Source organism: Tupaia chinensis, unplaced genomic scaffold (assembly GCF_000334495.1).
Source record: "Tupaia chinensis unplaced genomic scaffold, TupChi_1.0 Scaffold000303_1, whole genome shotgun sequence".
NCBI lineage: Eukaryota > Metazoa > Chordata > Mammalia > Scandentia > Tupaiidae > Tupaia > Tupaia belangeri.
Window position 1 is genome coordinate 2,189,595 of NW_006159793.1, and position 15,129 is coordinate 2,204,723.

General features: G+C 40.1%; 1 protein-coding gene across 1 annotated transcript in view; it reads right to left on the reverse strand.

Moving 5' to 3' along the window:
- DCTN4 (dynactin subunit 4) overlaps positions 1 to 15,129 on the reverse strand; it is a 39,898-nt gene that overhangs the window by 14,529 nt on the left and 10,240 nt on the right. Inside the window, exons 5-10 of the mRNA XM_006150899.3 lie at positions 11,375 to 11,482; positions 9,368 to 9,441; positions 8,676 to 8,788; positions 8,125 to 8,234; positions 1,967 to 2,040; positions 255 to 309 (exon numbers count right to left, since the gene is read on the reverse strand). Of these exons, the coding sequence (XP_006150961.1) occupies positions 255 to 309; positions 1,967 to 2,040; positions 8,125 to 8,234; positions 8,676 to 8,788; positions 9,368 to 9,441; positions 11,375 to 11,482 (534 nt within the window). The remainder of the gene's footprint in view (positions 1 to 254; positions 310 to 1,966; positions 2,041 to 8,124; positions 8,235 to 8,675; positions 8,789 to 9,367; positions 9,442 to 11,374; positions 11,483 to 15,129) is intronic.

Here is a 15,129-nt window from a genome sequence, read left to right on the forward strand (position 1 = left end):
CATGGCTCTTTCTTTTACTGACCAATGATTCTACCTTACACAATGGCACCCTGCTCCTTCCAATACAGTCTACGATGCTTTTTCAAGAGCCCCAGCTTAAAAAAATGGAAAGTCTCAATCCCTTTATTATCCCAAACTGTCTTTTTTTCTATCCCATTTACTGCGTCCTATGCCAAATACACACACAGCCACTCACATACACACACACACGCATCAGAGATCAATCCTTTCTCGTTAATAAGCGAAGTACTAACCTTCATGTAGCGAAGATTGGGAATGGACATGATTCTCACTTCTGGAATATAATTGCTGTACAGGAATTAAAAAATGCATTAATGTTCACTGGAGTCCCTTAAAATTATTATTCCCCCCCCCTTTTATTTTAGCTAGTGCAATGAATGAGAGGATTCTTCATGTTAATTAGAACATGTCAAAGAAAAAGAATTTCAATGAATCATCACTGCAAGAACTGAAGACATGACATGAAACCAAACTGGTGAAGAGTTCTTTCTGAATCCTATGTTCTCTTCCAGTTCAGGGCCTGTCTCTGTGTGTGTATATCATGAGATGCCTTCCTTATACATTTATTAGACACAGTTTTTGAGATTGTATTTAATCATTTTTGTAATTCTAAACGGCAATGATTATAAGATCCACGGCATTTAATAACATTTTGTAAGGCTGGAAAAAATCAGTACCACATACTTGCCAAAGACTTACATAGCACTTAACTGGATGCATCAAGCAATGTGGTAAGCACTTCTGACTACTAGTTCATGTGCTCATCATGGTATCTGCACAAGATGGCATTATCGTCTTTTTTATTTTTTTGGAGAGGTTTTTGCTATAGGGCGCGTGTGCTCGCCAGAGAGACAGAGAGCGAGAAATCACCCCCCGGGGGGGGGGGGTTGGCTACACCGCAATCCCTTCTCCTCCATTCCCCTCTCAGGATCTCGGGCATGCACCCACACTCGCCTGGTGTGAGTTTAAGCCACCGGGTCCGGGACTCAAACCACGGTCAACTCCATGGGAGTTCGGTGACATAGCCATTACGCCCACTGCTGGTCCCATGCATTACTATCTCTTCTAAAGGCAGAAGCTGGGCATGGGAGGATTGGTAACTTGCTGCTAGTGGCAGAGCCAGCATTCAAACCCAAGCAGTCCAACTCTGGGGTCCTTGCTCTTAACCCTTATGTTAATGCCATCCAAACAAGATGACAGAATGCTGTACTTGAGTGTGCTTGGTCTGGACTCAAAACTGCCCTCTTTGTGCCTTGTTTTTCTCGGTTATAAAATGAAGGTAATGGCATTTATCTCTTGATGTTACAATGAAGAAAAAATTAAATACGTGCAAACAATGCTTTGAAAAGTGCTTAGAACAAAAGGAATAAATGTTACTGTGTACTTTTTGTTTTGTCTATAGTGTGTGTGCGCTCACCAGAGAGTGACAGAGAAGGAAAGTGAGAAATCACCCCTGGGGGGGGAATGGTCATGCCGCAATCCCTTCTCCTCCATTCTCCTCTCGGGATTTTAGGCATGCACGCACGCACACGCACCCAGCGTGAGTTTAAGCCACCGGGTCTGGGACTTGAACCACGGTCGACTACATGGGGAGTCCAGTGACATAGCCATTACACCAACTGCTGGTCCCTATTTTATTTATTTATTTTTATTTGACCAGAGAGGGATCTCTCTCTCGGGAAAAAAAAAAAAAAAAAAAAAAAGAGAGAGCGATTATCCCCAAGCTTAGGTACATTTTAGTCCATAACAAATGCCTAGTAACTCTTGGCCCAATAATCAACAAATCACATTGCCCCAGACTATGCCATATTACTGTGTTCCTGATAAAAAACCCTTTGTTCTGTGCCTAAAAATTTTTTTGAGAGTAAACAACCTTTATATTGAAATGAAAGCTTTCGATATGCAAACAAAAAACAAACCCAAACACCAATCCCCAAATACTTACACAGCAACCAGTTGAATTTTAAATTTGATAGATGTTGGATTAAATTCTGGCTTGCTCAAATTATGTTCACATTTCTAAAAAGAAAACAAGTATAATAAAGTATCAGAGGAAAACAAAAACATACCTTGCTGATCCACAGAGCTGCTAAACTCAGAAGGATAGCTATTTACTGAATTTTGTTTCATTTTGTCACAAGACCACATGTTTTTTTTTTTTTTGAGAGAGATTTTCACTGTAGGGCGCGTGCGCTCGCCAGACAGACAGAGAGAGACATAGAGACAGAAAGCGAGAAATCACCCCCCAGGGGGGATGGTCACGCTGCAGTCCCTTCTCCTTCATTCTCCTCTCGGGATCTTGGGCATGCACGCACACGCGCCCGGCGTGAGTTTTAAGCCACCGGGTCCGGGACATGAACCGCGGTCGACTACGTGGGAGTCCAGCGACATAGCCATTACGCTAACTGCTGGTTCCCAAGACCACATGTTTTGAAATAAGAATGTACACTACTGATAACTAACATTTATAAAAGATGTCATCTGCGGACCAGCAGATGGCGTAATGGCTACGTCGCTGGACTCCCATGTAGTTGACTAGGTTTGAGTCCTAGACTTGGTGGCTTAAACTCATACCAGGTACATGTGTGTGCGTGCCCAAGATCCCAAGAGGAGAATGGAGGAGAAGGGACTGCAGCGTGGCCATCCTCCTGGGGGGTGATTTCTCACTTTCTGTCTCTCTGTCTCTCTCTCTATTTCTGGTGAGCGCGCACACGCCCTATAGCAAAAACCTCTCCAAAAAATAAAAGATAATATCTGAACTCCTGAACATAAGCAACCACACTATCAAATATTGTACCTTTGTAGTAACTAAAAAGTACCGAAACAGTAACTAACACATACTGAGTACTGTGTGTATAGAACGATGTGTCCACTGGCTTAAACAGTTGAACATCCTATCCACCTCAGGTACAGGTACTGTAACTATTACGTTCCCATGTTATAAATAATTAAAATGGGACCACAGAAAGGGTAGGTGACTTGTGCCACTTCACAGACATTGAGATGTAAATGCAAACACAGTAGTGTAAGTCCAGATCTCGAGCTAGTCTAGATACAGTAGGAATCATTTACTATTTCTTTTTTTTTTTGAGAGGACTAGAACTGTGGTCGACTGTGTGGAAGTCCAGCACTTTAATCACCACGCCACCTGCTGGCCCCAGGACAGTTGTGCCTAGTGTATTCTGACGTGAAAACTAAACCTAGGCCTTCCGTGTGGTCTTCAACCTCCCAAGCGGTGGTGCTGTGTGCCATCGCAGCTGGGTGTGTAATTGCTAGTTTCACTGCTAACTTTTGCCAACTTGATGATTATAAAATGGTTATCTCACTGTAGTTGTAATGCACACTTCCCCAATTACAGTATAACTTTTAATACTTTTCGCGCATTCTAGCTATTGAGGTTCATTCCATCATGAGTAGTGTCAGTATCCACAGTTATTTTTGCACTGGGTTATCTTTTCTTATTGATTTACTAAAGTTAAATTTCTTTACATATTTTGGATACTAATCCTTTGTTAATTATGTACCTTTACAAATCACTTCTTTCAATCTGTGGCCTACATTTTTCATTTCTTTATGGGTTTTCCTTAGGAGTAAAAGTTTTACTTTTTTTTTTTTTTTGCTATAGGGCACATACACTCACCAGAGAGGGACAGAGAGAAGGGTAAGTGAGAAAGCACCCCCAGGGGTGTGGCCATGCTCCAGTCCCTTCTCTTTCATTCTCCTCTTGGGATTTTGGGCACGCATGCACATGTACCCAGAGTGTTGTTCAAGCCACCAGGTCCAGGTCTCAAACCGCGCAGTCATGTGGGATCTGGCACCTCAGCTATCATGCCACCTGGTGCCCCTTAGATTGGTTTCTTAATTCTAGGTTCTTCTTCTTTCTGTGTACTGACTTTGCTGTTCTTTTTGTAAATTCTTGAAATGGATGCTAAGATCACTGACATTTTTTTTTCTTTTAAACTATAGGATACGTGTGCTCACCAAAGAGAGAAGAAAAATGAGAAAGCATCTCCCAAGGAGGATGACCACACTGCACTCCTTCCTCCTCCAGTCTCCTCTTGGGATTTTGGGCATGCACGTGCATGTGCCCAATGTGTTTTTCAAGCTGCTGGGTTTGGGACTCGAACCATGGAGTCAACCACGTGGGATCCAACACCTTATCCACCATTCTGACTGCTGGTCTGATCACTTAAAATTAATCTTTTAATTTCCTGTTGCATGGCTTTAGTTGTATACTGCAAGTTTTGTTATACAGTAATTACTGATTTCTAGCATAACTGTATTGTGACCAAATGATATACTTGTGTATATTCTGCAGATATGAGATACAGTATTTTACATGTGCCCATTTGGTCAAATTTGCTAGTAAAACTGTCCAATTCTTCTTTATTCTCACTGATTTCCATCTCTTTGTTCTCTCAGTTCCTGAAAGAAATATGCCAAAAAATTTCCCAGATGATTTGTCCATTTATGTAATTTTCTCAATTGCTGCTTTATATATTTTGAGTCTATTATTTGGGGTATACAAATTTAGAATATCACCTCTGAAAATGAGTATTTTTTTCTTTATGAATGATCTCTTCTTAGAAATTTAATATTTGCACAATATATTCCTTAGAAATTTAGCATTTGCACAACATATCTTTCCCATTTATTTTTAATGTTGTTTCATTCTATTTGTGTTTCTTATAATCCGTATATAATAGGATACTGCATTTTTATTATTTAGTCTGACAATCTTTGTCTCCCTCCTGCTCTCTCTAATTTGCCAGTGGGTACATGTACTTGCCAGAGAGAGAGAGAGAGAGACAGACACACACACACTTAAGACACACATCACGGGGAACTGTCCTTCCCTACTCCGTCCTCCATTTCTCCCTCCTTTCAAGATTTTAGGTATGTGTGCACATGCACTCACTGTGTTTTTCAAGCTGGGTATGGGATTCAAACCACATGGTCAGCCACTTGGGATATAACTCCCTTAGCCCCCAGGCCATGGGCTGGTCCTCTTTGTAACATAGATTGAGTTCATTGGTTCTTAATGTATCAATACTGACATATCTGGCTTTTAATCTACTATCTTGCTACATGCTTTCTATTTTGAACCACCAGTTCTGTGTTTCTTTGCCTCTTCTCTTTCTTTTTAAAAAAGTTTCATAGTAGAAATTTTTTAACACATACAAACTCAAAAAATAGTATTATAAATCTCTAGGTACAGATCATCCCACTTCAGTAATTAGCAATTGATTAGTAACAACAGCCAATCTTGTTTCATCTACACTCTTTTTTTAAAAAAGAACTATTTATTTAACTTTATTTATTATTGTGTTTTTTTTAACTTGTTCTAGGGCACATGCACTCACCACAGAGAGAAAGAAGGAAAGTGAAAAAGCCAGCCACCAGGTCCAAGAGCCAAGCCACGGTTGGCCATGTGGGAGTGTAGCGCCCCAACCCCCATGCCACCTGCTGGCCCCTTCATCTATACTCTTACCCACTACCATCCCTAAGTACTTCGCAGTTAAGTGGCAGACACCGTGTACTTCACACATAAATATTTTGGTGTATTTCTTGAAAACACAAAGATATTTAAAAAGTAATAGTGGGTCAGCCCTGTGGCCTGGTAACCAAGAAAGCCACATCCCACATGATCAACTGTATGGTTCAAATCCTGGCCCTGGCAGCTTGAGAAACATGTGTCTGGCACATATGTGTGTGTGTGAACTCCCAAGAAGATGGAGAAATGGAAGAGAATGCAATATGACCATGCCCCAGTGGAAATGTACATTGTCTTTCTCCTTCTCTCGTATAACTCGTGAGTACATATACCCTCTGGAGAATTAAAAAATGATAAAGATAATAAAAGAACTTAAAAAAAAAAAAAAAAAAAAGAACAATTCTGCAATAACATCAAGAGCTGTTTAAATGTCCTCGAAAATTCCACACATTTTTTCCCAGCGTGTGTGTATGTGGTGTTTCAGATGGGGTGTTGCTATGTTATGATCCTCTGCGTCAGCCTCTGGAGTAGCTGTGACTACAGCACACCACTGTGCCCAGCTTTGTAGGGTGAGTGGAGAACTGAAACTGGGCTGATGCAGTCAATTTTTTCCCTTCCTCCTCCCTAGCCCCTTTCTCTTTTTTTTGAGAGATTTTTGCTATAAGATGCGTGTGCTTGCTAGAGAGATGGAGATAGACACAGAATGCGAGAAATCACCCCCCAGGGGAGATGACCATGCCACAATCCTTTCTCCTCCACTCTCCTCTTGGGATTTCTGGGCACACACACATGCCTGGTGTGAGTTTGGGTCCAGAGCTCCAACTGTGGTGGACTACGTGGGAGTCCAGCGGCATAACCATTACACCGTCTGCTGGTCCCAGCCCCTCTCCTTTCATGTTTCATTTGAGAAAAAGCATATCTGGGAACCAGCAGTTAGCATAATGGCTATGTCGCTAGACTCCTATGTAGTCGACCGCGGTTCACGTCCCGGACCCGGTGGCTTAAAACTCACGCCGGGCACGTGTGCATGCGTGCCCAAGATCCCGAGAGGAGAATGGAGGAGAAGGGACTGTGGCGTGTCCATCCCCCCTGGGGGGTGATTTCTCGCTTTCTGTCTCTCTATCTCTGTCTGGCGAGCGCACGCGCCCTATAGCGAAAACCTCTCCAAAAAAAAAAAAAAAGAAAAAGCTTATCTGAAGTCTACGTATTGTGGGGCTAGCAGATGGCATGGTGGTTAAGGGCGCTGGACTCCCACATGGCCAACTGCAATTCGAGTCCCAGACCTGGCGGCTAGCTTTCTCACTTCCCCATCTCCCCTCACTCTGTCACCCTCTGGTCAAATTACAATTAACTAAGTTAGATAAAATAATTCTTAAAGTCTACTTATTGTTTGGTTGGTATGTCTCTTGATGTCTCTTCCAAAGCAGAACTACATTACTTAATAACATTATACTTGCCACATGTGACTATTTAAAGGAAATAAAATCAAAGATTCAGTATCTCAGTCACACTCTCACATTTCAAGTGCTCAGAAAGCCATGTGTGCCTAGTGGCTACCATGCTGGACTGCACATTCTGAATACGTACCTCACCACAGTTCTGTTGAGCAGCACTCATCCAAAGATTTATTTTCTATTCTGTTTTTTTTTTTTAATTATTATTTATGTATTATTATTATTTTAAGTTTGCTATAAGGCACATGTGCTTATAGTGAGAAAGAAAGCCACCAGGTCCAGGACTTGAACCATTGTCAGCCATGTGGAAGTCTATCACCTTAACCACTACCTACTGGCCCTTCCATTGTGTTTTATAATTAACTTATTGAAAAAACTCTGTCATTTGATCCGCAGATTCCCACAGCCTAGATTTTGTTAATTTTTCTTCTTTCTTGATTTCTTTTTTATTTATTTATTTATTTATTTATTCATTTATTCTTAATTTGACAGAGAGAGACACAGAGAGAGAGAAAGAAGGGAAGTGAGAAAGCAAGCTACCAGGTCTGGGACTCGAACCGTGGTCAGCCATGTGGGCATGTCCAGCGCCTTAACCACCATGCCACCTGCTGGTCCCAATTTCTTTCTTTCTTTTTTTTTTTTTTTTTTTTTTTTTTTTTGAAATTTTTTTTTTTCTTCTATTTAACTTTACTCATTGTCATTATTTTATTTTACTTTTTTTGAAGTTGACCAGAGAGAGACATGGGGGCAGGAGGAGTGAGAAAACAAGCTGCCAGATACAGGACTCAAACCACAGTCAGCCATATGGGAGTCCAGCTGCCTTAACCACCTGCTGGCCCCCTCTTCTTGATTTCTTAAAATGGATTATTTTTTATTTGTCTTTTCCCCCACTCTCTACTGGTTTCAAAGCTTTAACTATTCTTTTAGGGGTTAGCACTATGTACTTAACCTTCAGATACCCAGATCTATAAAATACGAGTGGGTAACAATAGTATTTGAGAGCATTTAAGATGTGCCTGGGCCCTTAGTACATTCTCTGTGTTTTCCACATTTACTGTACTTCACAGATTTTGACACTAGTCAGTTATACGTCATGTTTACTTATTTTTGCTTTTCTCTTACACGAACAGCAACTCTACAAAATAGAATGCTTACCCGGCAACGAAGTGATCGTTTGATCAGAAGATGTTTGTGGCGAGGATACAGCTGTGAAGCACAGATTGGCTGGAAGTCAGGCTGTAAGAGGCGCTGCTGAAGGGTGGTCACTAGCATGAAAGACATAACCAGGCTTAGTGTGAGTGAGTTAAAAAAAATCAGATTTATGAAAAAAAAATCAGATTTATGTATAGTCAGTAATTACAAAAAGCAATACTGCCTTTACGAATACTGTGTTCAAAAAAACTACAATCCAGAAATTTGACAGACATTTAAAAATTCTTCAATTACATCTATTACATCTATTTTATTTTCTATGTATTAATATCATTTTATTGTTAATAATTATTCCATGAAAAAACTACAATACAGAAATTTGACATTTAAAAATTCTTCAATTACATCTATTACATCTATTTTATTTTCTATGTATTAATATCATTTTATTGTTAATAATTATTCCATGAAAAATGTCAAATCACAGACATATAAGTAACAAAAGCAGAATTTGATATGAAATAGAAACCAAGTAGAATAATAAATAAAATTACCCTCTGTTAAATTTACTGGTCTTGAATAATAGTCTTCAGGTAGAGGTTCCACTTCATCTACAGCCTGAGCTGGCTCAATCTTTATCTCTTTCTGATCCTCTCCTTCTTTAAGGCTAAAAGATGAAAAACAGTAATTCTTAAAGGGTCCATGGGATTATCTTCAAAATCTATTACATCAATATTTGAAGTACTCCTCTATCATAGAATGTTATTTCACTTTAGGTTTTTTTAAGAATGAGGGCCTTCTTCCCCATTGACAATTTTTTCTTTTTCTTTTTAATTTGCTGTAGGGCATGCATGCTCATGAAAGAGAGAGAGAGAGGGAAAGTGAGAAAACAAGCCTCCAGGTCTGGGACTTGAACTGTGTTGGCCACATGGGAATCCAGCACCTTAACCACCACTCTACCTGCTGGCCCTGGCAACTTTTTTTTTTTAATTAGTTTTTCTTTTTTTTTAAAAAAAAGAATTATTTATTTTATTTATTCATTTATTTATTTTAATTTGACTAGAGAGAGAGATAGAGAGAGAGGGAAAGTGAGAAAGCAAGTCGCCAGGTCAGGGATTCAAATTGTGGTCAGACACGTGGGAGTGTCCAGCACCTTAACCATCAGCCACCTGCTGGCCCCCCAGTCTTTCATTATTCATCTTGATAGCCACTTTTCTCCACAGAGTTGTTTAATATCCAAACTTACGAAAGTCCAGCCAGAGTACTGATGGATGCTCCAGCTCGCGGCCGTTGAAGCCTGGTTCCAAGACCGTATTTGTCCTAAATAAAGTTCAGAAATTCCTGTTACAAAGTCCGTATTTGTGTATCCTGTTTATTGAAAAAGGAATTTGGGGCAGGATAGCATGAGAAGCTCAGGGAAACAAGCGAAAAAGAAAAAGCGCTAATTTAAAGCACCTTCTAAAGAGAGTAATTTGTAGCCTTACATCATTCTCTTCTTAAAATAATACTGAAAGAACCCAATGTGGGGATTGAAATATTAAAACGAAATGTGAGCTTTCACTATTAATCTAAAGCTATCTAAGTTACAGCTTAGGCAAGGACGTGGCGTGTCTAAGATACACGATGGATGTCTTCCTGGAACATCAGTGATCACCTCACTTCCTCAGGGTCAGCAAGAATCATAAAGGGAACTTACCACTACATGAATAGTGTGTTGCTGTAGAGCCCAAAATAGCAGCAGGTTGCAACAGAGACAAAAAAATGCAGCATAAGATAGAAGCAAACTCATACAGCAGGCAGGTTAAACGGGAAGGTTGAAAGAATAATGCATTCCATTCAAATTCCTCTCCTAAATATAAAAAATACTAGTGCATATGCTGATTACACTATAGAACTATTCAGAAAAATTCACTTCTTTGGCAAATGTAGGTGCTCTGTGTGTTTGACTAATTTTTAACACAGTTTTTCTTTCATTGGCTAGAGGGTGTGTGTGCTCAGTGGTCCTTTCAGGATTATGTACATGCACACACATGCCCAGAGTGGTTTGCAAGCCGTCAGGTCTAGGACGTGCAATCAGCCATGTGGCATCCAGCTACCACCACCATGCCACTGGCTGGCCTTACTCTAGGTATTTTTATATGGATCTTACCCATCCTTAAGGCTTCAATGGCTTAACTAATTCTCACTTGGATGCAGTATGATGTTACTCATCCTTTCCAGATCCCATTAGATCATAAATGGGGATACAAGGTGGTCCTATAGGCGAGTGGTTAAAGAAACCAGATCCAACATGGCTTTTGAATCTCAGTCCTGGCAGCTTGAAAAACACGCTGGGTAATGCGAGTGCATGACACAAATCCTGACAGGATTTAGAAACGGAGGCAAAGGCATTGTGGCATGACCACACCCCGCTGAGGGGTGCTTTCTCCATCTCATGTACCCTCTGGCAATTAAAAAAAAAAATGGAGATACACCACCCCACAAGATTTTTGTGAAGATTAAATAAAATAATACATGTAAAGTACTTTGTACAGTGCTTGCCACATTATTGCCATTCAATAAATGTTATTTATTAAATGTCAACTGCTAGGCCCTAAGCAAGCATACAGAAAACAATATGCTCTGAGAGAGCAAATATGAATCAGGACAATAATAAAAACCCCAAATCCTTTTCTTTGGACTTTCTGACTAGTATATAAATTGGTAGAGAGCGACTTCCACAAATAATTTCTATCAAAAATATCATTTGCTTGTGTTACTATTTAACTATGCTCATGCGCTGTGTAAAGGTCATTGTTTTTTCCCTCTTTGGAGAGAGATGGGAAGGTGTAACTAGAGATGGGAAACCAATACCACAATATCAGAGGTGTGCTATGTAGGTAATACGAATAAAGTCTACCACCTGCCTGCCTTTCCTTAGGTACTCTGTAGTATCAGTATGACAAACTGTTAAGCACAGTTCTGCAGGGCCAACAAAATTAAACAGCAGTGGGTTTTTTGGGGGGCGGAGGGATTAGAAGAGAAGGGGGAGTGACGGAATAAAGAAACATAGATATCCTTAAAACACAAATAACTCAAACAGAGCTCGTGACATGGCTAAAGCATAACTACTGCACTTACAAATCTGTAACTTGAGGAACCTCTTTCCGCTACCCACTATTCAGGAATCTAGGACAGTGGCCATTTTATGACATGGTCACAGTTCGCATGGCCCATAGATCTTGCAAAACTCCTTTCTGAACCAAGTTCTCACCGAAAAAGCCAGAGGCATGTAGTTTCTACGCCGGGCTAGTTTCTTGCGGTCTCGCTCGACCTTCTCTTTCTGAGCGAGTTGCTGATAGTATTCAATCAATTTGTTCATCTGTAAGAAATCAAAGACTCAGTATTTCTGTTCCATGAGAAAGCTAACAAGAAGCACATACAATTTTTTTTTTGGAGAGGTTTTTGCTATAGGGCACGTGCACTCGCCAGAAAGACAGAGAGAGACATAGAGATAGAGACTGAGAAATCACCCCCCCCAGGGTGATGGCCACGCCACAATCCCTTCTCCTCCATTCTCCTCTTGGGATCTTGGGCACACATACACACGTGCCTGGCGTGAGTTTAAGCCACCAGGTCCGGGTCTTGAACCGTGGTTGACTATATAGAAGTCCAGCAACATAGCCATTATGCCAATTGCTTGTCCCAGCACATACAATTAATTAACACACCAACTAGATATATAATGAGTCTCTCTCTTCAAAGATAATTTCTTTTTATTACATATATTTTCAAAATTTAAATGAAACTCTCAAGTTTCATTGAACAGGAAGAAATGGGCAATAAGCTTTGGAAATTTCTTGCTGTGCTTTTACTTCATTACCTATTTTCCCTCACAACTGCCACTGCTTCTGCATGGTCACAGGACCAATCATTTCTAACAATGTGACACTGCATACTCTATTTACTCCCCCACTCCACCACACTTAATTTTTACAACACAATCAGAGGCAATATATGTTAATTATTAAAAAAAGTTCAAACAACACACAAAAGAAAAAAAAAATAAAACTCCTCTTTTATCTCATGCGTCCAAGTAGACCTCTCCACTCACCATAGGTATCTGTCTACTATTATGAGTTTAGGGATCTATCTTCCACACTTATACACACAAGGATGTTACATTTTTCCATACATTCAAAAATATCTGCACATAGACCTCACAGACCTTTGTTATATATTAAAATACTTTCTATTTACTTCCTTACATACAAGGGAGGAAAAAGCTTATTATTTAATAACTTTCTTTCTCATTGTAATTATCATGAACTTTCCACTTAGTAGAAATACATCAGATGAAAAAAAAATTCTACGCCGGGCTAGTTTCTTGCGGTCTCGCTCGACCTTCTCTTTCTGAGCGAGTTGCTGATAGTATTCAATCAATTTGTTCATCTGTAAGAAATCAAAGACTCAGTATTTCTGTTCCATGAGAAAGCTAACAAGAAGCACATACAATTTTTTTTTTTTGGAGAGGTTTTTGCTATAGGGCACGTGCACTCGCCAGAAAGACAGAGAGAGACATAGAGATAGAGACTGAGAAATCACCCCCCCCAGGGTGATGGCCACGCCACAATCCCTTCTCCTCCATTCTCCTCTTGGGATCTTGGGCACACATACACACGTGCCTGGCGTGAGTTTAAGCCACCAGGTCCGGGTCTTGAACCGTGGTTGACTATATAGAAGTCCAGCAACATAGCCATTATGCCAATTGCTTGTCCCAGCACATACAATTAATTAACACACCAACTAGATATATAATGAGTCTCTCTCTTCAAAGATAATTTCTTTTTATTACATATATTTTCAAAATTTAAATGAAACTCTCAAGTTTCATTGAACAGGAAGAAATGGGCAATAAGCTTTGGAAATTTCTTGCTGTGCTTTTACTTCATTACCTATTTTCCCTCACAACTGCCACTGCTTCTGCATGGTCACAGGACCAATCATTTCTAACAATGTGACACTGCATACTCTATTTACTCCCCCACTCCACCACACTTAATTTTTACAACACAATCAGAGGCAATATATGTTAATTATTAAAAAAAGTTCAAACAACACACAAAAGAAAAAAAAAATAAAACTCCTCTTTTATCTCATGCGTCCAAGTAGACCTCTCCACTCACCATAGGTATCTGTCTACTATTATGAGTTTAGGGATCTATCTTCCACACTTATACACACAAGGATGTTACATTTTTCCATACATTCAAAAATATCTGCACATAGACCTCACAGACCTTTGTTATATATTAAAATACTTTCTATTTACTTCCTTACATACAAGGGAGGAAAAAGCTTATTATTTAATAACTTTCTTTCTCATTGTAATTATCATGAACTTTCCACTTAGTAGAAATACATCAGATGAAAAAAAAAAAAAAGAAAAGAAATACATCAAGTATATTTTTCAATCCCGGTACAAGTACTGGGTCATTGGAAAAGTCATGACATGTTTTTTCTGTTTTTGTTTTTTTTAATGCAAAAATATATGACTTTTCCAACAACTCAGTAGATTTACCTCATTCTTTTTGAAGGCTGGATCTTACTGCATATACAGATGTCCTATGAGTTAGTTAACCATTTCCTACAATTTGACATAAATGTCTTCTATCCTCTTAATTCAGTGGCAATTATTTTTGAGAACACTAATCTGAGACCAGCCTACTGCCTGGTGGTTAAGTAGCTGCATCCTACATGCTGACTATGTGGTTCAAGCCTCAGGCCTAGGGGCTTGAGAAACCTGCTGAGCATGAGTGCATGTGTGCCAAAATCCTGAAAGGAGGGAGAAATGGAGAAAGGACTGTGGCTTAACCATGCCCCACGAGGGCTGCTTTCTCCCTCTCTGGCAAGCCCATACACCCTTTGGCAAAACTGGAAAAGAAGGACAGACACTAATCTGATCCTGCCATGTCCTGAAGACACTCCTTAATTCACGCAGGCCTGCATGGTCAGACCCCACCTCTCTCCATTCACCTAAACTATGCGCCACTCCAGTCGCACTCATGTTCGTGCTCCCACATGTGTTACTTCGTCCACTTAGGAGCCCCTCGCATATCCTGTTCCTTGGCCTTAAGTTCTATCCCCTGTGCCTGTTGTCTTCAGATCGTGGCACAATCCTCAGATGGGAATCAACTAGTTAAAATTTCCCCCTAAAAAAATGTTCACACGGGGAACCAGCAGTTAGCATAATGGCTATGTCGTAGTCGCCTGCAGTTCGAGTCCCAGACCTAGTAGCTTAAACTCATGCCAGGCATGTGTGCATGCGTGCCCAAGATCCTGAGAGGAGGATGGAGGAGAAGGGATTGAGGTGTGGCCATCCTCGCTGGGGGGTGATTTCTTGCTTTCTGTCTGTCTCTGTCTTTCTGGCGAGCACATGCGCCCTATAGCAAAAACCTCTCAAAAAAAAAAAAATACCGTTCACATGGCACAACTCATCCCTCCTTCACATGACTTACCATTGGTCTTGTTTTTTTTTTTAATCTGGGGGATTATGTTATTTTTTTCCCTATTAGACTTAAGCTCCATAAAGGCAGGAATCATCTATCCCTATTGCTCGGCACAGTCCTGGGCACACAGTTAAGTGCTTGATAGATGTTTGCTGAATGAGTATTTATTTTTATCCATAAGTGCAAGCATTTATCTAGGTAAGAGTCCAAGAAGTAGACAGAGCTAAGCACTCAAAAAATCTGTACCAATCTACACCAAGACACTACAGAATATCAGAGGAGACTCATCTCCCCCACATGCTCACTCCGGGCATTTGCGGCATTTCTAATACGTGCTGATGTTGTAGATGAGTAATTATAAATTACTGCTTAATTTGCACTTTGACTGATAGTATATACTTCATTTCTGAAGAAGCTCATCATCTCTTTCATATTCTAATCCAAAGGGCAAGGCAAAAAAAAAAGTCAACCATAAAACATGCTGCCAAGATCAATTCACTAGGAACAGCTGCAGGGCACT